Raw genomic sequence first — 27,274 nt, 5'->3', positions numbered from 1 at the left:
TCTTGGAGATTTTGTTTTAGTGAAGTTCTCTGTTGAAAAAAAAAGAAAATTCTGCAATGATCTTTCAAGCATTAAGTATCCCCAAATTACACACTCCCAGGATCAATCCAGAAATTTAACTCAAGGCACATACCATGGCACCAAGGAGTATGAAAAAGTGATAACGAGTTGGCCCTTTAACATAGATTTGATGTAAACCAAAAAACGCTAGCAGTAATCACAGCACAGAGCTACCCATCACATCTAAAAAAAATCTGAACAAGCTCATTTTTCATCTATTAAAATTCATATTTAAATCAAACTCTAAGTTTATTTGTATCTACTCAAATTTTCTGAAAGTATACATTTTTTTAACCAATTTTTATTGTTAATTATATAGGCCAGGGGCACCATTTCACAAAAATATGGGGAGGGGCGAGAAGATACAAAAAGAAGAATTTTTCAAAATCTAGTGGAGATAGAAAATTTTCTTTTGATTTTTTCAAAGAAAATTCCAAAAAAGTATGTTTAAAATTTAAGGGAGACAGGGAGGGGAGTGGGGTAAAAGAATCTAGGGGACCTCTAATTGGTGCTCCAGGGCTAGGTTAGAAAACATGGTAATTAACAGAAGATGCAAACAATTTATTTTTATTTTGGAGGGGGGGCTAAAAGGCTCATTGATATGCAGCCCAATGTGAAGTAAAAGCAACAAAGAAATATTAAAGAAACTTACATTTTACTAATGTTTTTACAGCTATCTTTTGACTTTACTACTCGAGTTTCATATAGTGTGATTCTTTTCCTTATCTATTTTCTCAGAAAAACTGAAGTCCAATTTCTTTATCAGTTCCCATACTCTTTACTATTGCATACAAAACAAATAGAAAATAATAGCTGAGCAGACTAACAATATGGTTAAATAACATAAGAAAAACTAGATAGAGGAATACTTGTATAATAGACACCAATGATGTTGACAACTTATACTTTTCTGGCAAACTTGTGGAAACATCAGTAGGGATATTGTTGCTACCTTCTGCTTTAAGCTGCTTCAGGCAATGAATCACCCCAAGTATGAGCTCTCTAGGTGACAATTTTTCAATGTCTTGAAGAGGATCAAGATCCCTGAAACAACACATGTAACATTACAATAACTTTGTGACCAAAGCCAAAAGGTAATATTTCTCATGATCTATCTTCTAATGGCTGTATCTTTGAGGCCTATTTCTAAAAGTTTGTATAAATACACAAAAAGTAGCCTTTAATTTTAAAATCAGGAAAACACGTGTAAAAACGTAAATATAAATCAAATAAGACTATATTGAACATGCATGCATCAATGAATGAGATTGGTGAGATAACTAAGTTTACATGATAAAACCGATAATCAAGCACAAATTAATTTTTACTTCAAGGACGTAATGGGGTTATTAACTTTGGTTTGGGATGAGAGTGGAGGCAACAGTACACAGGTTCAAAAATCTCTTACAGTCTACAAATATTATGTTTCATTCATTCAAACATAAATAGAACATAAAGTTTCATAAGCTATTTTTTCAGAAAATTTATACTATCTTAATGTTTCCCATTCCTATAGATGAAAACAAAAAGCTTAAAGTTTGAATATTCTGAGTTTAAGGGAAAGATAAATATGAAGCTTTTTCCATTAGCCTATTTTGCTATGTAAAAAATGAACAAGCCACTCAATGTGTTTTTTATGCTCCCTCAAAATATACTTATTACTTCCCCTACAAATTATATTCTTGGCCCTTAAAGTAGCACCTTGGTCCTTACTAGAAAATGGTTACCAAAGATTTTGAAACTACTTTAAAACAATCATAAATGCTTACTTGTTTCATTCCAAAAAGTTGGCTTTGCTTTAAGTTGCAAAAGTTACTTCACTTTACCAACCAACCCCTCCCCCCTGATGAGTAGATATATGGTCTGCTATATATATATTCAATCTACCTTTTTCTATAACACAACTTTTTCCTTCTTCTTTTATTTTACAGCAAATACTAGTGATTTGGCAAAAAGGAGAGAATTGCACTTTTTCAAAAATTGGTGCGAATATTTAAAATGGGCTGTAAATTTAGCCATCAGGGTGAGGGAAACTAAGTGAAGCAATGCACTTTGAGGAACAAGATAAGTAAGTATTTGTGATTGTCTTAAAGAAGTCACTCATCACTTTATTGGCATAAATAAAATTTGCAAAGTAAGTGATTTGTATATTTGGAAAGAAAATAAAAAACATTAAATTGTGTGTGGACTTTCAAGCAAGCAAAGTAATTAAACAAACTCCATATTTATGAAGGGAAGATTTCCATAAAGAGAATTAGAGCATTAAAATTCCATTAAAACGTATGTTTTTAGTTTTCTTTTACTAAACAGTGAAAAAATATATATAGACTTTATAAGATTTTGGCTTACAGCCACACAGAAGTAAACATGAAAAGAAAATGTCAGGTAATACTTAGAACATGAAATGATACCTCCTAGAACATTTACAATCAGATTTTAGCTAGCAGAAAATGAGTAAGCTAGTTATCCAGAATTTAAAAAGAAAATTCTATTTTACTACACTGATCAAAATAAAAACATAAAATGAAAAACAATTTTTTGAGAAATATTCATTAACTTGAAGTCAGTATGGTACAGAAGTACATATTTGTCAGACTTTCAGAATTGTGACTTTATCTTGTCATTCTTTTTAAATATACAATAGCTCTTTTAGACATCCAAACTTGGTGCATAAAATCAATAAAAAAATTAATATTTTTTCAACTTTATTTATCCATCAGACTTTCAGAAGTCTGACTTAATCTTGTCTTTTCTTTAAGATATAATATAGCTTTTTTAGACATCCAAAATTGGTGTATTAAATCAATATTAAAATCTAAAATTTTTCTATTTTACTTGGCCATCAGACTTTCATATTTTGCCTTGTTTATTATTTTTTTTTTTAAGACATAAAATAGATTTCTTAGACACCCAAACTTAATGCACACAATCAATAAAAATATATATAAATATATATATGTATATAATATATATATATATATATATATATATATATATATATATATATATATATATATATATATATATATATGTATATATATATATATATATATATATATATATATATATATATATATATATATATATATATATATATATATATATATATACATTAGGCTACCTTAATTGTTTTATAATATACAAGATGCTTTTATTATTCACAATATCACCTTTCCTTTCATTGTTATCAACTTTTATAAATCAAGTCAAATAATATTATATTTTGATCTATATATTTTGAAGATTTTTAGAGGAAAGACTTGATGATAAAGGTTCTACCCTTGGATAATATAAGAACTAAGATCATTATACATATTTTAAAGTAAGAATTGTTTTCTTAACATGTCTCCTTATGAGGTGGGCCAAGGCTAAATAAATACAGTATAATGATCTTAGTTCTTATATTATCCAAGGGGAGAACCTTTATCATCAAGTCTTTCCTCTAAAAATCTTCAAAAGAGAAAATGTTTCCAAATATCACCACGTTTTCAATTCAATGCTTAAGTCTTTTTAAATTGCCGCTTCAAGTTGCAGCCTAATAAGTTCTTTTATAGATAGCGTTCATGCTGGTCTTTTTATTATTTTTTTTTTAAATAGCAGTGGCAAAGGGCAAATAGCAGTGGTGTAAATACAAAATATTAATAGCAGTGGCAAAAGGCGAATAGCAGTAGCGAAGGGCAAATAGCACTGGTATAAATAAAAAATATTAATAGCAGTGGTTAGGTTTGGTTAGGTTACAAAAGAAGCACGGAATTTCGAAGGGCGAAGGGCGAATAGCAGTGGCGTAAATACAAAATATTAATAGCAGTGGTGAAATATTGTTTTATGAATTCACAATTTCTATAATCTCAATATACCACAACTTTTTCTTTGAACACGTTTTTTGACACACATGCTAAACATATGCTAAATACTATCTATAAAACAACTTATTTGGTAGCAGTTTACAGCATCAATTTAAAAAGACTTAAACTTTGAATTAAATTTATTGCTATATAATGAATCTTTTTCAATTTTAATGATTTTTAGATGAAAGAATTGATGATAAAGATTCTCTCGTTAGATAATGTAGAAGCTAATATCATTGAAAATATTTTAAAGCAGGAATTGCCTTATTAACATGTCTCCTTATCAGGTGGGCCAAGGCTAAATAATTACCCATTATACATATTTTAAAGTAAGAATTGTTTTCTTAACATGTCTCCTTATGAGGTGGGCCAAGGCTAAATAAATACCATAATTTGAGCTGTATATTTGCACATTAGGGGAAGAGAGGTGGAAGTGAAGTAAAGGGAAGCACTTTTAGGGTTGATATATGATTTTAGGAATTTTTTAGTTGTTTTCAGAATTTTATTTTGTTTTCTTCTCAATAACCCGGACTGTACACTAATATTAAACTCTCTCAAATCTTTTATATAGTCTACTCAATAAAAAAGGGCCCAAGATTCCCCCAGGCTTCAGGCCTATACCAACCCTGACTAAACATGTTACTTTGACTGACAAGAATACTTAGTTATAATAACTAGCATCAAAAATCTTCAAAAGGAGACTTTTTTTCATGATAGCCTAAATTAAGAAATTTGTTAAAAAAACAGAATCGATTAACAAGAAAATGTTAATATGTTGGAGAATTATCACATTTCAATATTTTAAATAATCCAAAATATTTCTTGTATATAGATGGTGTTCGGATGCAGTACGGTCGGTAGAGCGTCAACCTTTTTTTCACTCTTTAGCGTTTTATTTGTAGCGACGTAAATAGCAAATAAAACGCATTTTTTGGAAGATATTTAGATGTAATACTTTAATGCTTTTTAGTAATGAATTAATCTTACGATTTACCATTCACCATTCTTCAACACAAACAAGCTATCATTAAAAAAAAAACTAAAGTCATCGGTTCACCTTTCATTTTTAATTTGTAATTTCTGTGCCGATATGGAAAACAGCAGACCTTTTTCTGCCCTCAAAAGACAAAAAATGCTGACAAGATATGAACATTTTGCAGATGAAATGTCTGCCGTGTTGAGAGAGGGTCAATTGATGCAGCATAAGCCCTTAGCGAGTGGGAAAAGCTGATTAAAATTCAAACTACTATATAAAACATAATAGGACAATGGTCGTCAATTTAGGTTTTTTCTACTGTCCGATTGTTAGTTAATAGTTTTGTTAAGGCGGTGGAAACACAATTGTTTGGCAACAAAAATTGTTAGATATTCGTAGAAAATTAATCATTTGGGAGGATATTCAAAAACACAAGCTTGTAAATAAGAATTTAAAGTTTCAATGATTGTTTGTGGGTCTTAAAAAAACCTTAAGGCAGCAAATAAAATTGGTGAACAAATCGATAAAGTCAGAATAGATGAAAAAAATTTTGTCTCCGATTTCTTGGAGGGATTTTTTCTTCAATTTTCCCAAAAGTTTTTCTAAGAAATATTATTACTACCTCTAACAACTTACCGCAGCCCCAAGCCACCTGAGGCAAACATAGTTAAGCACGCTGCTCCTCCGTCCCAATCTATTTAAAGACTCTCTCTTTATATAACGTGCCCCATCCATCTGAACCTTTCCCTCGTTATAACCCTAGAAAGCGGGATTGAACCATACTTTTCGTAAAGCCTACTGTCTGAGATACGGTCAGTCAGTAGGGTACCAAAAACAAGCCGTAGACAATTTCTCTGGGAAACATCTAGCAAATCTTCATCCCTTTTTTTGAGTGCCCACGCTTTAGAACCTGACCACTAGTCATCACTGTAACTTTCAATGTCCTAATCTTGACTCGCAGACTTATCTTCCTATCCTTCCAAACTTTTTTCAACTGCAAGAAAAACACCCTGGGGCTTTGAAAACTATACTAAAAACAGAAAAACTTTTTCCATAAGGATTATTATTACTTTCCAAAAAGACAAAGCGCATTCAGATGAGCCTTTCAGAGAATGTTGAAGGGAGTTTGAAAACTAAATCAAAACAAGTTATGTGTATACCGGTGGTAAAAAGGGCTTAGCTCAGGAATGACTGAGTATATTAATTTGAAACTTTCAGGAAACGACAAGGGAGATGACCAATTGACCTAAAAGGTAATATTTCCTTGCTACTTCTACTACTACTACTACAGCTACCACCACTACTACTTTCACCACTAATACTGCTACACTACTAGATTTAAAATATTGAGGGGAAATTTGAACTAAATCAAATGACACTATATGCATACACATTGTCAAGATAGCGTATTTAGTTTTAAGTTGGAACATTCAGAGAATGCTTAAAGGGGAAGATCAATTGACCAAAGGGCAATATGTGCACGCTCCTACTAATATTACTACTACTACCATTGCTACATTTACTACTATTACTACTTTAGCTACTGCTTCTATAACAACTACTTGTAAGGCTATGAGCATTAAGATGAAAATTTCAAGACTTATATAAATATACGAGTTATGAAAAGGACTGACCAAAAGGCAGTACGTTAATACATCTACTACTACTAGTACTAGTGCTATCACTATTAATACTACTACTATTAACACTAAGACTACTACTGTGACTATAATTACAGATATGCCTAAGGGTATGAAGATGAAATTTTCAGGGAATTTTAAGGGGGAAGGTGAACTAAATCACTACTCGCCATCTGTATTTAGGTTGTCAAAAGGTTGTATAAGCAATATCTTAGGAAAAGTCTAGTGTGTGAAGTTGAAATTTACAGGGCTTGTTACGGAGGATGTCCAACTAGCCAAAAGACAATATTTGCATCCTATTACAAATGCTTCTACTCATACAAGTACTACTGCTACCACTTCTACTATTTCCAAAAAATATAAGGCTACTACTATGAATTTTACTTGCTACTACTGATAAAGCTAAGGGTATTAAGGTGAAAATTTTGGGGGATACTGAAACTGTGCTGAATTAAATCGGAACACACTATACTAACACAGGCTATCAAGTGGACGTATGAGCAATGTTTCAGAAACGGTTGATGGTATTAAATTCAAACTTTCAGTGTGTGTTGAAGAGGATATTGAAGAAAGGAAAGGCGCCTTGGGCACACTACTACTATTAATACTGCTGCTATTATGTAAGTTATTATGCAAGTAAGTCAATGCAAGTTAGGGGTATTAGTGTAAAATTTTGAGGGAACATTTAGACGGAGTTTGAACTGAATCAAAACGAAACATCAGTATTTAGGTGCAGACTGACCAAAAGGTGCTCCCTTAAATCAAAAATGACCAAATACGTCAAATACATTTTTACGTATTTGACATTGACCCTTTTATAATTTTCTGTTGTTGTTTGATTGTTTGTTTTTGTTGTTCTTTTTTCGCTGTATTTGACCCTAAAGTGCGAATTCGGCCTTTTTGGGCTTGTGATAGCCATTTTTCAGCAATAAATCTTATCGTATCTTATCTTACCAGAAATAAAGTGAAATAATCTTTAAAGCGTAAAACTAAGACAAATTACCATCAATACATAAATGAAACCCAAAACGAAACGAATGGGAATTACAACAAATAACCGAGTCAAACTCAAAACGAGCAAAAAATAACGTGACTCGGGTTTACAAATTCTAGAACATAATTTGCACTCTACTAAAAACGAAATACATAAAAAGTATTTTACTTTTTTGAGTAAATTAGTTTGGTGATGTGAATTTATTATTTTAAAAATATTTAATCAATGTATTTGTCTAATTTTTTTTAGTGTTGTTTCTCCCCTGCTTTTTCCTGGCCATAGAGCCTTACGGGGTAGAATATATTGAAGTATTGTTATTTTTATGTGTTATTTACCGTTGATTTTGGTATTCAGTGATACATTTCTTGTTTTGTCTTTCTTTTTCAATAATTTCAAAATTCAATTCAATTCCTACTGATATTTTGAGATATCTACCAAATTCCCCGTCCATCTACTGACAATAAAATAAATCCTGCAACTACCTACAATCTACCAACAACTTTTGAACCCCTGAAAATATTACTTTAGGTGCTAATTTGTGTGCACTGGTTGGTTCAACCGATGACAGAATTGGTTCAACTAACTTGAATATTTGCCACAAAAATGAAACTATATGAGTCTAAGGGGAGAATAGCATCTAGATAATATTTAGACTGATTGAGTTTGAACCAGTGTTGCATCTGATAGAACTTATGAAATCTCTAGATTCATGAAATAAAAAGATTTATGAAATTTTATCAAATATCTAGAAATATGTAGATTTATAAACATCCATCGATATATCTACGAATATCTATATAAATCTATTATGAAATCTATCAAGTATCTAGATTTAAGAATTCAAAATCCAGGTGATAGGTTTTCACTATCTTGAAAACCAGCTAGACAGAGATTTGAGTCTCAAAATCTTTGCTAGATTCTGATTTATCAGTAACCTGAAAAGTTAAATCAGTGGAATTCTAATTTTGACCTCACGATTTTACTTATTTAATTTTCAGTAAAGTGCTAGTTTTCCAGAATTCTATAAATATTGGGAAGTAACACGAACCGGTTTGTTTTAAATAATTTTTTTTTGAAAATATGCTGCATTATCCACAAAGAAGTAATTTTGATCATTTTAAATTTCAACTTCGTTCTTTACTTTCATCTGAACAACTTTTTTAAAATTAATTTTTGCAAGTTTTTCAAGTTTTAAAAATATTAACAATAAACCTTATAGGAAGACCTTTTTGCAATTTTAACAAAAAGGCTAAAAAAAAAGTCAACGTGAGTTTTGCTAAAATAGAGTATCATAGGTTTAACTTCTAATCTCTCTTAAACTTCGCCTGAAAAATCTGGTATTTGTCCCATAAAGAGTCCATAGGGTATATTATCCTTAGCATGTTTGACGAATTGTAAACAAAAATTCAATTATCAATGAAGTCACTAAAATAATAAAATAAAACACATTCCAGTGCTCTGCTAGCAGCGAAGAAAAGAAGAAGATATATTAGTGCTACCTATGTAAGCTCAGAGACGGAGGTATAAGCGTCCTATATAGAGTTTTCGATAATGAAAATGCTGTTGGTACACTTTTTTTGGGATTATATACCATTTTTGAGTGGGTTTGGACCCTTAAAGAAATTTCTATGAATTTATCTTCAAACTAACATTTTACTATTAAGGTTAATCAAAATAACAATTACCATTCCTGAATCAACAATAAATGGCATTTTGTTCTCAATAGACAGTTGTTTTAAAAACGCATTTTTGAACTTTTGGTTACTCTGCGCCGTAGTTTGCTCTTTACTAGGCACAGGCATGCTCAGTTGAGGGCTTTGCCCTAAGAACAGTCTAAAAATCACGCCAAAAAAAAATATTAGAATCAAGAAAAAAACGTAAGTCAAAACAAAAATTAACTAAGCACTGATAAGAGAGATACGGGACGATAATTTGCAGGATCTGTTCGTAATCCACCTTTAAAAAGTAGCGTTTTTAAATTACACCGGAAAATGAACAATTATCTTATTACGAACAACATTTTTAAACGAATAATGATTATATCTGTGTATATTCGGTCCCATGGTATACAAATTACTACTGTAATTTTTCTACCGCTATTCGTAGCATTTACTGCGAAACAATTCAGAATCCGAGACAGTGGCAGATCCAGGGGAGGGGTGAGGGGGGCGCCCCCTAATGTAGTCTAAGTTAGTGTAATTTACTTAATTAACGCAAGATTGCGTTGTTCCTAAAGAAAGTTTATCGGATCAACCTATTTTGCCCCCCCCCCTAAGAAATCCTGGATCCGCCCCGGATCCGAGATCCACTTCACAGTTATCAAACGGGAATGTCTTTCTTTCAAAGTTCAGAATCAACTGATTTGCCAACAAACAAATTGTGTTTTGAAACTCCTCCTGCTTATGCTTATGGCTTTCAATCTGCATGAGTCTCTAATTTCAGTCGAAAGACGATTTATGAAAAATATTAAAGGCGTAAGAGGGGCAAACAAATTCTCCCAAAGTCGGGACCCATCTAAATCGTTGTTTATATTGAAAAGTGGTAGTGCGCCAATTTTCAGAAAAAAAATTATAGGGGCACTTTCGAGAAAAAATTGCAGAAATACAATGATTACCCGTTTAATCTATTAAGACAATAACACAAGCATGCTTTAATACTGTGGGGAAGACTTCGTTTATAAAAGAAAGATTGACAATTCTCGTGAGGGCGGGAACGATGACAGGAAGAAGGAATCTGAAAACCTTAGTAGGAATATGATCTGGGCCAGAAGTTGAAGAGCCCTGCAAACCATTGACGATTCTACCCATTTCAACTTCAGAGACAGGTTCCAAAGCAGGTCCGAGATCAAAAATCAAGTAGAGAAGAAGAATAACTTAAAGAAGATGTTACCGTTTCTCCATTATCCTAGGCAGTGCAATAGCTCTGCCTTGGTAAAGAGCGATGTGGTACAGTGCATTATTTACTTATATTTTCGGTTTGCTTATACCAGGGTCCCTCGTATAGAACGAGTTGTCGTAGAAACAATGAAAGGAGCTCATTCGATCGGAAATTGGAAGGGGTTCTGTCTTTTTCAATAGTTGAAAGTGATTGGAGGGCAAGCCGCCTCCCCACGCCCATTATTTTCCCAAACCCACCAACAGAATTTTAAGATAGTAATCTTTTTCAACGTAGTTGAAAAGTCCGGAAATTATATCTTTTAGGATGACGCACCCCTCCATGTCCCTCAAAGCAAGGGTTATAAGTTATGCCCAGGAGACATATAAGGTTTTTATTTAAAGGGTGGTCGTACAAACTTCAGATAGGGGCTCATTGGCTTGTTACTCAGAAGTTCTAGTTCCCTTTTTAAGAGTCAAAATTATTGGAGGAAAGTGACCCCTACCCCTCCACACACACGTCGTATTTCCCCGAAATGCAGCTGATTATAATTTTGAGATATCCATTTGTTCCAAAAAATTCCAAAGATCATATTACAAGGCATTTGGGGCTGACACAGCCCCCCAGAGTCTGGGGGCAAGGGTTGTTAGCCATGCTTCAGAGGCTTATAAAGTTTTTATGGAAGGAAGTGGTTGTGTGAACTTAAGAGGAAGATCATTTGATTGGAAATGTATACTTGTAGTTCTCTTTTAAGAATCAAAGTGATGGAGGAAAACTCTCCCCCCCCCCGCCTCCCTGACATCCTCTTTTCCCCAAACAAAGCCAATCGAAATTGTGAGATAGCCATTTCGTTCACAATAGTCCAAAAAGCATGTAACAGTGTCTTCAAGGTGGGCATAGCCCCCAAGTGCTCAGGTTGGCAAGGGTTATAAGTGACGTCCCGGGGGATATAAGGATTTTTGGAACGGATAGTGGTATAAATTTCTGATTGGGCGGGGCTTATTTAACTGGAAATCGGAAGTTCTAGTGCCCTTTTTAAGAGCCAAAAGTGAATGGAGGGCAATCAGCCCCCCCCCCAAACCTATCATTCCCCAAAACACATCCGATCAAAATTTTAAGAGAACTATTTTGTTCAGCATTGTTGAGAGATCCAAAGTAATTATGTCTTTGGGAATGTCAACCTCCCCTCAGTCCTCTGTGTATTCATTCATTGTTTACATAAAGTATGTGTTATTGAGAAAGGTATGTATTTTGAATTCTACTTTCCAAAAAGACAAAGGGCATTCAGATGAGCCTTTTGAAGAGTGTTGAGTAGAGTTTTGAACTAAATTAAAACACGTTATGTGCATAAAGATTGTCATAAAGGCAATTTTTGCATGCTACCACTACTACCATCACACTACTCCGTTTACAATATTGAGGGAAAATTTGAACTAAATCGAAAGACGCTATGCACATGAACATTGCCAAAAGAGCATATCTTAAGAATTGATTTAGGTGTTAAGTTGGAAATTTCAGAAAATACTTAAAGGGGAAGATCATCTGACCAAAAGGCAATATGTGCACGCTACTACTAATACTACTACCACTGCTACATTTACTGCTACTACTACTGCTACTACTATTACTACTTCAACTACTACTTCTATTGCAAGTACTTGTAAAGCTAAGAGCAACGAGACGAAAATTTCAACAACTACATGAGCAAACAAGTTAACATAAGGACATATCAGCAGTGTCATAGCAATGTCTAATTGTATTAAGTTGAAACTTCCAGGACTTGATAAAAGGGATGTTCAACGGACCAAAATATATTACGTTACTTTCATTGGTGCTACTAGGACTAGTGCTATTACAATTAGTACAACTACTAGTAGTACCAATACTACTACTGTGATTACTATTACAACTAGGCCTAACATAAAGAAAGAAAACCGAGCAACTAGGAACTGGTTTCTTTTCTTTCATAAAGAAAGAAAACCGAACTAGGCCTAACGGGGATGAAGGTGAAATTTTCAAGGAATCTGTTTTTTTTGTGGGGGGGGGAGAACTTAATCACAACACGCCATGTGCATGCAGGTTGTCAAAAGGGCGTAACAGCAATATCTTAGGAACAGTTTAGTGGGTGAAGTTGAAACTAACAGGGGTTCTTGTAGGGGATGAACTAACTAAAAAGAAATATTTGTATCCTAATGCTACTGCTTCTACTCATACTACTACTACTGCTACTAGTATTATTATTTCTACTGATACTACTGTAACTAAAGCCAAGACTACTACTATTCTAGTATTTAACTGGTAAAAATCTATAATGGGTAAATTTTGAACCTGTTTGGAAGGTATCACAATCCCCATTCAGTCTTTTACCAGTTCCGAGCTTGATAGTCTGGATTATTTCTTTCGCTATTATGTCAAGACTTATGAAATTCATATGTCCAGAGTGTAGACTTGGTGCTGCTAGTGGAACGGTGCAGTTCATTCAGTGGCAACAGTGGTTTCATCCAAAGCATGCAGAACTTTCTATTGAGGATAGAAAGCAATGTGGTGATGGGTATATGTAAACTTCCAGTCCCCCTGTTCTCTGAATAATAATGCTGAATTACCTGTAACACCACTTTCCCTACCTCCTAGCTCTAAATCACGCTATACACCCAAGTCTGTCCCAAAATCAGCAACTCCTAAATCATCTAAAAAAAAGCTTCCCAAGCCCCCCTTGTGTTGACTGTAATAAATATATCAAACAGATTGCTGATCTCCGAGGTAAATACAATACACAGTTAGAAAAGAATTTAAACCATGAAGCAGCCATGGAAGATGTGAAAAAACAAGTTGACCTATTTTCTAATGACAAAAAAAAAAGCGTAATGATACACTCCATGCAGGGGCGGATCCAGGATTTTTTTTTAGGGGGGGGGGCAAAATAGGTTGATCCGATAAAAACAATTTTAGGGGGGGCACAAAATAGGTTGATCCGATAAAAATAATTTTAGGGGGCGCAAAATAGGCTGATCCGATAAACTTGCGTTAGAAGCAAGTTTAATTAACGCAAACTTGAGTTAATTAAATAAAGTACACTATTTTAGACAACGCTAGGGGGGGGCGTGCCCCCTCGCCACCCTGGATCCACCACTGACTCCATGAACGTGGCTTGGACTTTTGATACTACATTGACCCATTGACTTTTAATGCTACAAAACAATCAAGTAACCCTAGAATCAAAAATCATCTAATTACAAATGGACTTAAAAAACAACGAAGCAATTATTATTACACTAGGGGATCAACTATCAAAGTTCAGTAACTCCAGCAATAATTGCAAAATATCTCAATAGAGCTTACAAATATCTACTTGTAGGCGAATCAAGCTCCTGATTTCGTGAATGGTGTAGTGATTTGCGGTTCATTACAAAAAATATCAGGTGATAATGACGCAAATGCCGTAGGGAATAAAAAGGTTATTGATAAATCTTTATCAGACGACGATATAATTATCATTTTTGAAAAAACTATGAAAGAGAAGGATAAAAGCAAAGAAAATGTAAAAGCAAGCAGACGAAAAATGTCATATGTAATCATTTTAATCGTGATTTCTGCAAGTTTAGGTGGTACTGCAAGTTTTTACATATTTGTCGTAATTTTATTTTAGGTATCCGTGTTTCTGATAAATGTATTTTTGATCATGTTGACCTTCGTTCTGTTTTATCTTATATTGACAAGTCGTTTAATTTTGCTTATATATCATCAGTGGCGGATGGTAGGTTTAAAATCTAACCTATTTCAGGAAGACGCGAAAAGCATTCGTGACCCCCTCCTCCCCTAGCTCGTGTTCCAATTGACTTTCAGCCTTATACCCCTGCATACCCGATGCAGAGCAGTATACCCCAGGAATCAATCCCTCGAAACACTCCTCCGCCCCAAGTACTTAAAAAGCATAAAAGATAATGATAGTATTGCAATAACGTCAGGTATTGCATAAAAGGTGTTCTAGACAGATAATATTTTCATCTAAAGTATGCCTAGAGGACGACCAGAAAAAAAATGACCTTTAAGCTCAATTCAGGCGAATACACGTAAAGTTTTGAATAAACAATTCAAAATCATGAGACGGGGCAGTGGTGGGTCCAGGGGGGTGTAGGGACCCCCTAGCGTAGTCTAAAGTAGTATAGTTTACTTATTTAACCCAAGTTTGCGTTAATTAAACTTGCTCCTAACGTAAGTTTATCGGATCAACATATTTTACGCCCCCCCCTAAATTTTTTTTTATCGGAACAGCCTATTTTGCGTCCCCCCCCCCTAAAAAATCCTGGATCCGCCCCTGTGACGGGGCATCATGATTTTAGAAATGCCTTGGTGGGACAGGGCCCAACGTTGATTGGGATCCCCCTCTCTATGGTCTATATGAACCTTGTAGTCCAAGGAGCAATAGTCCTGAATTATGCCAATCACCCAGAGTTCGAGTTATGTTTTACAGTGGGAGTAGGTGCGTATGTTTGATCTTGGTATATTTTTTAGTTTCAAACATTATAAATAATTCTCTGGGTCATTGGAACCAGAGTTTTGGGTTGGGAATAGAGCAGGGGTGTTAAGATGCTTTAAAACAGACCAAAGGACTGTTTTTGTCTCTGGCCAACTTGAAGCCTACAGTCACATTGTAAAACAGAAGTTTAGTTGGGAAGCATAGGTCCTCCCAACTTGAGGCCTGGAATAGGACAAACGGAATATGTTCTGATCGTTTTAAAACTTATATATCCTTAAGTTCTTGAGCCAAGGGAATCCCAAAAAAAGAAAGAAAGGATGGCTACTCTGAAAAATTACCAATCTTTTTCGGAGCAGATAAAATCTATTGGGCCAAGTGGGTCCCAACACTCCCAACCAATCAACAAATTACGTTGTTTGCCAAGCTTCCCCAAACATTGGAACATTTTTTGGGTGGTCGAAACTTACATCTGCAAGTCTTTGGTCCAAGGACTCCTCAATACACACAAAAAAAAGAAAACTAATATTTTGCCTAAATACGGGACCCTAAAAGAGCCGAAAAAGCATTTGTACCATGCGCATTTGGCTTTAAATTTGTACCTAAAACTCTTTCGACAAAAAGTACACAGTAGAAAAAAAATGAAGAAATACAATTTGTTTATTCGAAATGGGTCAGTTTTTATTCTGGAATAGGCTTGCAACTTGCAACTCACATCTGTTCGCTCCTTGGCTGAGGAACCCCAAATGAACAGATTAGAAGCAAAAACTCTCCGAAATAGGCCATTTTTGTGATGAGCCCGAAAAATTGATTTTGTTTATTCTGCTCTTTACCTCCCTGACCTTTACCCTAAATCGAGGGGGCACTGACTTCTCGCTGCCTGGAATACATCTCGGAGTGACACGTGTGATATAAGTTCCACCACGCTTGGCATAGTTACCCCATGCTTGGCTTAGTCCCCAGAAGGTCAGGTGCAGTTCCGCCACTCTTGACACGCACAACCGGGTGTATATGATTTTTTTTTTTTAGAGAGAGACTGACACCTTACCCTGCACTTAATTTTCCTATTTCCACTTTTGTCAATTTCTGCTTTATCAGAAATATATCTGATAAAGCAGAATTGAAAATAGCGATTAAGTTTCCCTTGACAATTCTGATTGAGAAACTGAGTGATCAGCACAAAATTCTTTCAGGAAAATGTTATTGACGGCTTCAATTCACAAAAAAATAAAAGGGGGAATTTATTTTTATAATCTAGGGTAGGGGGATTTTTCATTATTTCAACTATTCCAAAAAAAACCCCAAAAGGAATTTTTTTCAATTGAACTATCCGAAAAAAGGTATTAATCAAATCTAGGGGGCAATTCCCTTCCCTGTCCCCTCGCCACTGGATTGTTACCTTATAAAGGGTAGATATGTGCGTTTCTTAGAGCCTTTGTTGGTGGCAACCCCTTCCCCCTCATTAAGGCTAATAATGACTTATCATGAAAACTTTGTTTTTAAAGGCATGTCAAGGATTTTTTCGGGGGGGGGGGGTGTTAGAAACCCTTAAAAACACACCAGCACTTTTTAATGCATTTTTTCTACGTTTTTATGAATTGGACAAAACTTTCAGGGAGGGGTTTAAAACCCAGTAGTCACTATCACCCCTCCTGGATACCGTCTTGCTTGTTTGTACCGTAACTTTTCATTTAAAATAAAAATAGTCAAGTCATGCTTGACTACTCTCGCAATTTTTAGTTTCCTGCTTCACCGCCAGAGAAAGAGAGAGAGAGAGAGCAAAAGAGTCACCTCCGGTCACCTCTAACAAAATTCTATTTCCCGAGCATGTCAAACAGTCACTCGCAATCAGCTTAAACAAGTAGACCGTTGTCTGTGGAAACAAATCAGTATAAGTTGGATTTCATCAGAAAGTTATATTTTAATTCTTGAAGATACTCGCTTTACTGTCATGGCGGATCAGCAGAAAGGGCGTGAGTATTCGTGTGTATTATTTTTGAATGATTCCCATTATCCATAACAATGCTTCAAAAGTAGGCTAATTTAGAATAACCTTCCATATTTTTGTCCAATCAAGAGGTAGGGTTGCAATTTTCTTACAGGCAGATGGATATGGTAGTACAGTGAAAAGTATTATTTAGCCTATTGTAAATCTATTTATTAAATTTAGGGGAAAAAAGCAGAGACATGGCTTAAATTGTTGCTGAAATAATGGCACAGCTACGCACACGGGCACCCATAAGAAGGGGGGAGGCAGAGGGACGCCAGCCCCCTCCTGGCTGAATGATACTGCCTTATTTTTATATTTTGTTCTGATATTTCCATTATATAGTATTAAAAGTGCCAATTTGACCAAATTTGCCCCCTCCCTGGAATTCAGCTTATAAGTGCCCATGGCTACTTATGCTCCTCGTCCATCCCAATTTATCAAAGCCCCTCTCTGTACATCCTCCGGTACTTTTATGATATGCGCCCTACTTAATGTTCTTCTAGCCTAATATGTTTCTCTGACACTCAATCCTAATAAAATATACCAAAGTAAGAACAAAATAAGGTATAATACTTTAGAAACAAATTTGGGATAGGCTATATATTTGCACATTAGGGGAAAGGGGGTAAAGTATAGCGGGTCTGCATACCTAATGTGTTATGTACAGTTATTCTGCATATTATGTATGGTAGTAAGAATTGTTGGTAAATTTTTCGCAGTTCATATTATTGACTAACGAATAAAGTAAGCATACCACTCGATGCCTTTTTTTATGCTCTTTCCAAATATGATAATCATTTTTGTCGGAAATGAATATTACCCCCACCCCTAGCCTATATATACCAATTCAATGTATATATTTGCACATTAGGGGGGTGGGGGTAAATCTTATTTCTGATGTAAGTGGGAGGTAGGTTTAAACTCCCCCCCTCCCCTAATGTGCAAATATACACCCTGAATTGGTAGATATAGGGGTAACATTCATTTTCGATAAAAATGATTATTATATTTAGAAAGAGAGTAAAAAAGGCATCGAATGGTATGTTTACTTTATTCGTAAGTCAATAATATGAACTGCAAAAAATTTACCGAATTGTTTTCTAACTTCACACTGTCCAAATCCTTTACCCCCACCCACCTAATATGTAAATATATAGCCCAAATTATATATTTTCTATCTATTTTGTCACTTTTTATCACACATCGCAAACTAAATGAATTTTATCAATGACCAGAGAAACCGGTTCTACTCAGATCAGGAACTTGAGTGGGGTCGCCGTAATACATGTTTTCAGTGCAAGGCGTATCCAGGATTTTTTTCTGGGGGTGTTTTGCACAAAAATTTTTTCGGGGGGAGAGGGGGAATACAAAAAAAACTAAAAAAACGCATAAACAATTCTTTAATTCTATTTTTGGGTACTTGTTTAGAATCCGGACAACACGCAAGAAAGACCGCATCGAAATCTCAAAAATACTATATGAAAAACAGGTTTTTGTTGCCTAGTGAGGTATTGCTCACTCCGTGACAGATTTAAACTTTAGTTTTTGAGGTTAAAGGGGCAAAAAAAATACCTAGGTTAGGTTAGGTTACGGATTTAATATATGCTATGCTTTACCCCCTCCCCCTCCTAGTGTGCAAATATATAGCAAATTTGTTTCTGAACTATTATATTTGTATCATACTTTGTTTTATTTCATTAGCATTAACCAAATTTCACTTCTCGCTTGTTGCCCAGATTCTAAACAAGTTACCCATTTTGTTACGTTTTACGAGTCAGACAAACATTTCGGGGAGGGGGGGATCAAACCTCATACCCCATGGATATGGCCTTGGTTCACTGTTATGACCGTGTATTAGCCTATATAAATTCCGTGTTATAAATGCTAAAATTTGAAGAATAGGCCTACACCTATATCACAAATAAGGTTAAAGGAAAGTGTTTTGAGGCTGATGTCCTTGCTGGCTTACTAAATTCTCATTTTAAAGTTTTTAAAGAATCTGGAAAATTATCCTTAATAATAAGAAAAGAAATCATAATCAAAAAGTTCGTGGTGACGAAATGCAAGTAAGGAGCGACTCGGCCCAATACTAACTGAAACTGTAAAAAAGGAGCTTTGATAACAATTAATAAATAAAAAAGAGTTCGTTTTTATGCTGATTATAAATATATAAAATTTATCAAGTTTAATGTTACCCATCAAAAGCTACGAGCTTTAAAAGTCAGGGGATCTTAATGAAAAAGCCTAAAATCCTACTTGAACCATTTGGATTGTGTATTCAAAACCTATTCTCAAAGAGAAATAGACTTAAACTACAATTAAGGGAATTTCTTTCTTTTTTTCAAAGTAAGCAACAGTTATAAACGGAATAGTGAAACGAAAGTGGAACGGAATTTCCACTTCTCTAGTGCAGGTGTGAAACTAGAATTAAGGGTCATTCACGGGTTTTTCATTCATAATTCTTGGCTTTATTTGTTGATTAAATAAAAATCACTCCTCACGCAAAAGTTTTTTAGTGCTTTAAAAAGAGCTTCTATTCTAATTAAACGGACCATGTATATCAGGAGTCGTTCTTAAATAATGTGAAAGAATTTCCCCGAAGATTTCTTGTGGTCGATTTCGGCTGAAAAATTCTCCTTAGCATACTTTAATTTAAAAAGACTTTAATTGCTGATTTTTTTTTTCAAAATCAGGCTGGAAATCCCCCTTCCTTTGAATTTCTTCCCGGAAATAATCCCCACCCAAGTAGAAAAATGCTCCGGTAAAAAATTCTCCCATGAAGAATTTCTTCCGAGGAATATCTCTCCCCCCTCCCCATGAAAAGATCCTCCAGTTAATTCCAACCCTGCTGTAAATTTCACCCGTAGAATTCATAGGAATTCTGGCAAATTATTCTGGAAAGTTCACATCGAAAACTTCCCTTCCCATGAACCCCCCCCCCCCGAAAAATGTCTATATGCTTCCCAATAATAAATACTATACCGAAAAAATGTGCACATTTCATAACTTACAGCCCTTTCCCAAGGGGCTGTGGGGGGTCATGTTATCCCCAAAGAACTAGTTATTGGATCTTTCAATTATGCTGAACAAAGTGGCTCTCTCAAAATTTTTATTGAAAGAATTTGGGTGGGAAAAGGGCGTGAGAGGGGGGCTATTAGCCTTCCAATCTATTCGGCCACTCAAAAAGGGCACTAGAACGCCGTTCGATAATTTCCGTTCGAATGAGCCTTCTCCCGATATTTTGGGACCATTGGTTCTGTACGATCACCCCTGAGAAAAAGAAAAGAAATAAACACCCATTGATGAACTTTAGTCTGACAAAAGATACAAAATTCCGCATTTTGCAGATGGCAGCTCCAAATCTCTGTAGTAGGGTTCGTACGCTGAATCTGACGGTGTAATTTTCATTAAGATTTCTTGAATTTTGGGTGTGTTTCCACCCTTTTTCGAATATCATGCAAATTGTCTCACTCGTGGCTTTTGATGGGTAACACTAAACTTAATATCTATTGATATTAATTTAAAAAACTTTTTCCCCGGAATCAGTTTTTCAAAGAAAAGTAAAGAGCTCCAGTAGAAGGGGGGGTACCAGCCCCACGAGAACACCCTGCTGCCATCTATAACTTTTTTTAACACCATATATGGGCATAGAACCACGTGGTTTATGGTTTTTGTCACTGAGAATGAAAAAAAAGGAATTTTGTCACTTGAAAAACCAGGAATTTTGTGTGTTTTATGGTTTTTGTCAGTGAGAATGAAAAAACAGGAACTTTCTCACTTTAATGGATGTCAACAGCAATTTATGTATGTTTCATGTTTTTTTGTCAGTGAGAATGGAAAAACATTATTTTTCTCACTTTGCTGTCAGTCATTAATCAAATTGTTTCCGGGCAAAGTTTAGTAATGTCTGACAGGTACTGCTCCAGGAATAGATCCAAGTCATTAATGTCTTTTCTTCGGAAACAACTCTTTTGGTCGAACTCCAAAGGATATTAATAACCAAACGCCATGGAAACAATTCTCCATGAAACATCTTAGTGATGAATTGTTTTAGCGCGGGAATCAGGTTTCTTATTAATTTGAAATGCATTAGCGCAGAGATGCCAGAAACAAAAGGAACACGCTGAATTACGTTTAGGGATAATTTTGACGAAACTGTTTTAGACAGGTTATGGAATTATTTCGGCGAAAGATTTTTGAAGAGATTTTGGAAGAGGATTTGAGGGTGAAACTCTGTGGTCGTTATAATACACAAGTTTCATTTGAACAGTGTTGCGAGGTCCTCTACCCCAACCCAAAGGGTTCCGATCCCCCTAGCCCAACCCCGAAGGCAGCCACCGGTCCTCAAAGGTCTCCCAAGCTCCCAAAGGGCCACCGGTGCCCCCCAAGGCCCACCCCAGACCCCCAAAGGCCCACCCCGGACCCCCCAAAGGCCCATCGAGTTCCCCAAAGACCAACCGGGTCCCAAAGGCCCTCCACCGGTCCCCAAATGTCCCCCAGGCGCCCAACTGGCCCCCCGGACCCCCAAAGGCCCCCCCCGGCCCCCAAAGGTCCACCGGGCTCCCAAAGGACCAATCGGTCCTCAAGTGCCCCCCAGACCCCCAAAGGCCCTCCCGGTGCCCTCAAGGCCCTCCCCCCGTCCCCCAAGGTCCCCCGGGCCCGAGAAGCGCCGCCGGGATGCGCCGTGGGCCAGGAAAGTGCCGCAGGATGTGCCGCAGGGGTGTGCCGCGGGTCAGGAAAGTACCGCGGGGCATGTGCCACAGAGGTGCGTCGCAGGAAAGTGCTACAGGATGTGCCTCAGGGGATGCGCCTCAAAAAAGTAAACTAAAAAGTAAAAATTTCGAAATGTTCTCTACCAAACTCCCTCCGCAGACCCCCCAAGGTCCTCCCCTGGTCCTCAAAGGGCCCCCGGGCCCCCCACGGGCCAACCGGTTCCCCCAGGGGCCCCCCCACCCCCTCCCTGGGCCCCCCAAAGAGCCCCCTCTCCATTTTTTTAATACTTTTTTATGGCTTTATTATATCTTTTCTGAACAAGTTCCATTCATAATGTCATTCCTAAACCCATTTTCCAACCGCAAAGAGTCCCCTCCCCAATTCGTAAATACTTTCTTGAATTTTTTAACATGGTATTTTTTTAACTTTTTTACGTATCTTAAAATGACATGAAATATGCTTACGGCTCTACCAATCATACTCTGTGCTTGTTCATGGACACGACGCGGCTTTCCCACTGGTACTCTATGGCAGGTTATCGACACTACCTAGTTTATTGCATGCATTAAATCAGTATTTTTTACGCAGTGGGAGGATAAACACACAATTCATATCTGTAAAAAAGTGAGGATGAATTATTCGACGAACGTATGTGCACATGAAAAAATCATTGTCGTATTGAATACTGACAAGGAGAAATACCTGAGCTATGAAACGAGTGCAAGCGGTAACACTATTGGAAATGTATGCATGCGTTGTCATGACAGCGAGAAGTTAGATTTCTTTGGAGTACCCAAGAATTTCAATCGTGTAAACGGTGGATATGCAAGAGTATCATTACCAGAGAAATTAGTGCTCAAAGAGAATGCAAACTTAAAAATAATTGTCGATGCTCGGGGACAACTCCTTGCTATGGTTTCTGGTAACACATTACCTGTTGATAAATCCTATCATCATCTGTCCGGTATTAGCATTTTAAAGAGAACAAGAAGAAGAAGACAAGCATACTCCTGCAATAATGTCATTAATCATATCTTGTCAATATGCCAAAAGTGCCATCTATATAAAAATAATATGACAGTAGACAGTGAAATCATAGGCAGAATAAAAACGACATTAGCAGACAATATCATCAATGAATATAAAGATGAATTGACGGAAAGTGAAGCGCAAGTGTACTAATAATGTGTAATAATGTATTTAACGTATTTTTATATTGATATTCTACATCTCATTATTTCATTAAAAATATTTTATGCATTATTTTGTTATGTGTTGATTATTTTTGGGTATGCTTGAACGTCAAACGTTCAGAATATCTATTGAAAAGGTCAGAGATGAAAGAAAAAGAATTTTTAGAGATAAAGATACTACTAGCAGGCTCAATGTTTCATAGAAGATAGAAAAGTTCAAGATCTCTTCTGAATTTTACCTAAGAACACAATTCACTTCTAATTTCACAAGAGAAAATAAAATGCTTCCACTTCAGTTTTAAGTTCACCCAGACATAAAAAATTTAAAGTTCACTTATAAATTTTTCTGTAGAAGATAGGAAAAGTTATGCTATGATTGTGTTTATTTTCCATGGAGATAAAAAGTTCCACTTTAATTCTAAATTTTCTTAAATTCAATTCCGACCTTTCTCAAAGAGTCAAATTTAAAGTTCTGTTCCAAATATTTTCCCGGAAGACGAAAAGTTCAACTTCGATTCTGAAATTTTCTCAATGGAAATGAAATAAGCTATTGATCATTTCTATTTTCCCAAAATAATCTAAAAATTTTCCACTTCAGTTCAGATTTTTCTCAAACAGATGAAAAAATTTAAAATACTGTTCCAAATTTTTCATAGAAGATAGAAAAGTTCAAGTTCTCTTCTGAATTTTATCAATGAAAATGAAATAATTTACTGATCAATTGTAATTTCTCCAGAGAAAATAAAAAGCTTCCACGTCAGTTTTAAGTTCACCAAGACATAAAAAATTTTAAGTTCACTTCTAAATTTTTCCGTAGAAGATAGGAAAAGTTATCCTATGATTGTGATTATTTTCCATTAAGATAAAAAGTTTCACTTTAATTCTAAATTTTCTTCAATTCAATTCCAACCTTTCTCAAAGAGTCAAATTTAAAGTTCTGTTCTAAATATTTCCCCGGAGAAGAAAAGTTCAACTTCAATTCGGAATTTTATAAATTAAAATTAAATAATTTATTGATCATGTCTATTGTAGCGAAATAAATATAAAAATTTTCCGCATCAGTTCAGATTTTTCTCAAACAGATGAAACAATTTAAAATACTGTTCCAAATTTTTCATAGAAGTTAAACAAGTTCAAGTTCTCTTCTGAATTTTACCAAATAACACAATTCACTTCTAATTTCACCAGAGAAAATAAAAAGCTTCCACTTCAGTTTTAAGTTCACCAAGACATAAAAAATTTAAAGTTCACTTCTAAATTTTTCTGTAGAAGATAGGAAAAGTTATGCTATGATTATGATTATTTTCCATGAAGATAAAAGTTTCACTTTTATTATAAATTATCTTCAATTCACTTCCGACCTTTCTCAAAGAGTCAAATTTAAATTTATGTTCAAAACATTTTCCTCGAAGACAAAAAGTTCAACTTCGATTCGGAAATTTCTCAATGAAAATTAAATGAGCTATTGATCATTTCTATTTTCCCAAAAATAACATAAAATTTTCCACTTCAGTTCAGATTTTTCTCAAAGAGATGAAAAAATTTAAAATACTGTTCCAAATTTTTCATAGAAGTTAAAAAAGTTCAAGTTCTCTTCAGAATTTTACCAAAGAACACAATTCAATTCTAATTTCACCAGAGAAAACAAAAATCTTCCACGTCAATTCTTTATTTCACAAAGACATAAAGAAATTTAAAGTTCAATTCTAAATTGTTCGGAGGAAGATAGGAAAAGTTACACTATGATTTGTAATTATTTTCCATGAAGATGAAAAGTTTCACTTTAATTCTAATTTTCCTAAATCCTGAAATGACATGAAATATGCTTACGGCTCTACCAATCATACTCTGTGCTTGTTCATGGACACGACTTGGCTTTCCCACTGGTACTCTATGGCAGTTTATCGACACTACCTAGTTTATTGCATGCATTAAATCAGTATTTTTTACGCAGTGGAAGGATAAACACACAATTCATATCTTTAAAAAAGTGAGGATGAATTATTCGACGAACGAATGTGCACATGATAAAATCATTGTCGTATTGAATGCTGACAAGGAGAAATACCTGAACTATGAAACGAGTGCAAGCGGTAACACTATAGGAAATGTATGCATGCGTTGTCATGACAGCGAGAAGTTAGATTTCTTTGGACTATCGAAATCATTCAAAATTGCTCAAGGTGGATATTGCGAGAGTGAGAGCACCAGAGATGATAGTGCTAAAGGAGAATGCCAACTTAAAAATAATTATCGATGATCGGTGGAAACTCCTTTCTTACAGTTCTGGTAGCATAATACCTATTGATAGATCCTATTCCCATTGTTCTGGTATTACTATTCAAATTAAATCAAAGAAAAAAAAACAGGCCTACTGCTGCACTAGTGTAATAAATTATATCATGTCTACCTGCCAGAATTGCTACCTGTGTAAACACAGTGTGAGAATAGACAGTGAAATCGCAGGCAGAATAAAAAGGACATTAGCAGACAATATCATCAATGAATATAAAGATGAATTGACGGAAAGTGAAGCGCAAGTGTACTAATAATGCGTAATAATGTATTTAACATATTTTTATATTAATATTTTACATCTCATTATTTCATTAAAATATTTTATGCATTATTTTGTTAATTGTTCATTATTTTAGGGTATGCTAGAACGTCAAACGCTAAGAATATCTATTAAAAAGGTCAGAGATGAAAGAAAAATAATTTTTAGAGATAAAGATACTACTACCAGGCTCAATGTTTCATAGAAGATAGAAAAGTTCAAGATATCTTCTGAATTTTACCAAAGAACACAATTCAATTCTAATTTCACCAGAGAAAACAAAAATATTCCACTTAAGTTCTTTATTTCACAAAGACATAAAGAAATTTAAAGTTCACTTCTAAATTTGTATGTAGAAGATAAGAAAAGTTATGCTATGATTGTGATTATTTTCCATGGAGATAAAAAGTTTCACTTTAATTCTAAATTTTCTTAAATTCAATTCCGTCCTTTCTCAAAGAGTCAAATTTAAAGTTCTGTTCCAAATATTTTCCCGGAAGAAGAAAAGTTCAACTCGATTCTGAATTTTACTAAAGAACACAATTCAATTCTAATTTCACCAGAGAAAATAAAAATCTTCCACTTAAGTTCTTTATTTCACAATGACACAAAGAAATTTAAAGTTCAATTCGAAATTGTTCAGTGGAAGATAGAAAAAGCAATACCATACTTGTGAATATTTTCCCGGAAAATAAAAATTTCTAGTTCAATTTAAAATTTTCTCAACGAAGTCAAGGAAAGTTCAAGTTCTCTTCTGAATTTTCTCAATGAAAAAGAAATAAGTTATTGATCATTTCTATTCGCACAAAATAATATAAAAATTTCTACTTCAGTTCAGATTTTTCTCAAAGAGATGAAAAAATTTAAAGTTCTGTTCCAAATATTTTACCGGGAGAAGAAAAGTTCAAATTCGATTCTAAATTTTCTCAATGAAAATGAAATAAGTTATTGATCAATTCTATTTCCCAAAACAATATAAAAATTTTCCACTTCAGTTCAGATTTTTCTCACAGATGAAAAAATTTAAAATACTGTTCCAAATTTTTCATACAAGTTAAAAAAGTCCAAGTTCTCTTCTGAATTTTACCAAAGAACACAATTCAATTCTAATTTCACCAGAGAAAATAAAAAGCTTCCGCGTCAGTTTTAAGTTCACCAAGACATAAAAAATTTTAAGTTCACTTCTAATTTTTCCGTAGAAGATAGGAAAAAATATCCTATGATTGTGATTATTTTCCATGAAGATAAAAAGTTTCACTTTAATTCTAAATTTTCTTAAATTCAATTCCGACCTTTCTCAAAGAGATGAAAAAACTTAAAGTTCTGTTCTAAATATTTTCTCGGGAGAAGAAAAGTTCAACTTCAATTCTGAATTTTCTCAATGAAAATGAAATAAGTTTTTGATCATTTCTATTTTCCCAGAATAAATATAAAAATTTTCCACTTCAGTTCAGATTTTTCTCAAAGAGATGAAGAAATACAAAATACTGTTCCAAATTTTCATAGAAGTTAAAAAAGTTCAAGTTCTCTTCAGAATTTTACCAAAGAACACAATTCAACTCTAATTTCACCAGAGAAAACAAAATCTTCCACTTCAGTTCTTTATTTCACAAAGACATAAAGAAATCTAAAGTTCAACTCTAAATTTTTCGGTGAGAGATAGAAAAATTAATACCATACTTGTGAATATTTTCAAAGAAGATAAATACCATACATTTGAATATTTTCCTGGAAGATAAAAAAGTTCTAGTTCAATTTAAAATTTTCATAATGAAGTGAAGAAAAGTTCAAGTTCTTCTTCTGAATTTTCTTAAAGAAGTGAAAAAAGTTAGCTCAATTCTGAATTTTACCAATGAAAATGAAAAGCTCCCACTTCAGTTCTTAATTTCTCAAAGACATAAAAAAATCAAAGTTCTCTTCTAATTTTTCAAAGAAAATAAAAAGGTTCCATTTCA

At 34.5% G+C, this 27,274-nt stretch overlaps 2 protein-coding genes across 3 annotated transcripts in view; one reads left to right on the top strand and one right to left on the bottom strand.

Annotated features, from left to right (window-relative positions):
* LOC148945120 (coiled-coil domain-containing protein 22 homolog) overlaps window positions 1–4,671 on the bottom strand; it is a 61,732-nt gene extending 57,061 nt beyond the window's left edge. Inside the window, exons 1-2 of one of the 2 annotated variants that reach the window (XM_089099347.1) lie at window positions 4,219–4,671; window positions 930–1,104 (exon numbers count right to left, since the gene is read on the bottom strand). In XM_089099347.1, the coding sequence (XP_088955473.1) occupies window positions 930–1,104; window positions 4,219–4,229 (186 nt within the window). In that variant the 5' untranslated portion in view covers window positions 4,230–4,671. Of the gene's footprint in view, window positions 1–929; window positions 2,865–4,218 lie in introns of those variants that run through there. The other variant, XM_089099346.1, reaches the window with a different exon arrangement.
* A 12,046-nt stretch (window positions 4,672–16,717) lies between these two features.
* The window catches only part of LOC148945119 (sialin-like), a 149,223-nt gene continuing 138,666 nt past the window's right edge, over window positions 16,718–27,274 (top strand). The window contains exon 1 of the mRNA XM_089099528.1: window positions 16,718–16,839. The gene's annotated coding sequence lies outside the window, so the exon portion shown is untranslated. The remainder of the gene's footprint in view (window positions 16,840–27,274) is intronic.

The sequence above is a fragment of the Artemia sp. Qi Xiang Cuo genome, chromosome 13 (genome assembly GCF_049724085.1).
Source record: "Artemia sp. Qi Xiang Cuo chromosome 13, ASM4972408v1, whole genome shotgun sequence".
Lineage (NCBI taxonomy): Eukaryota > Metazoa > Arthropoda > Branchiopoda > Anostraca > Artemiidae > Artemia > Artemia sp. Qi Xiang Cuo.
This window is presented reverse-complemented; position numbering and strand designations above follow the sequence as displayed.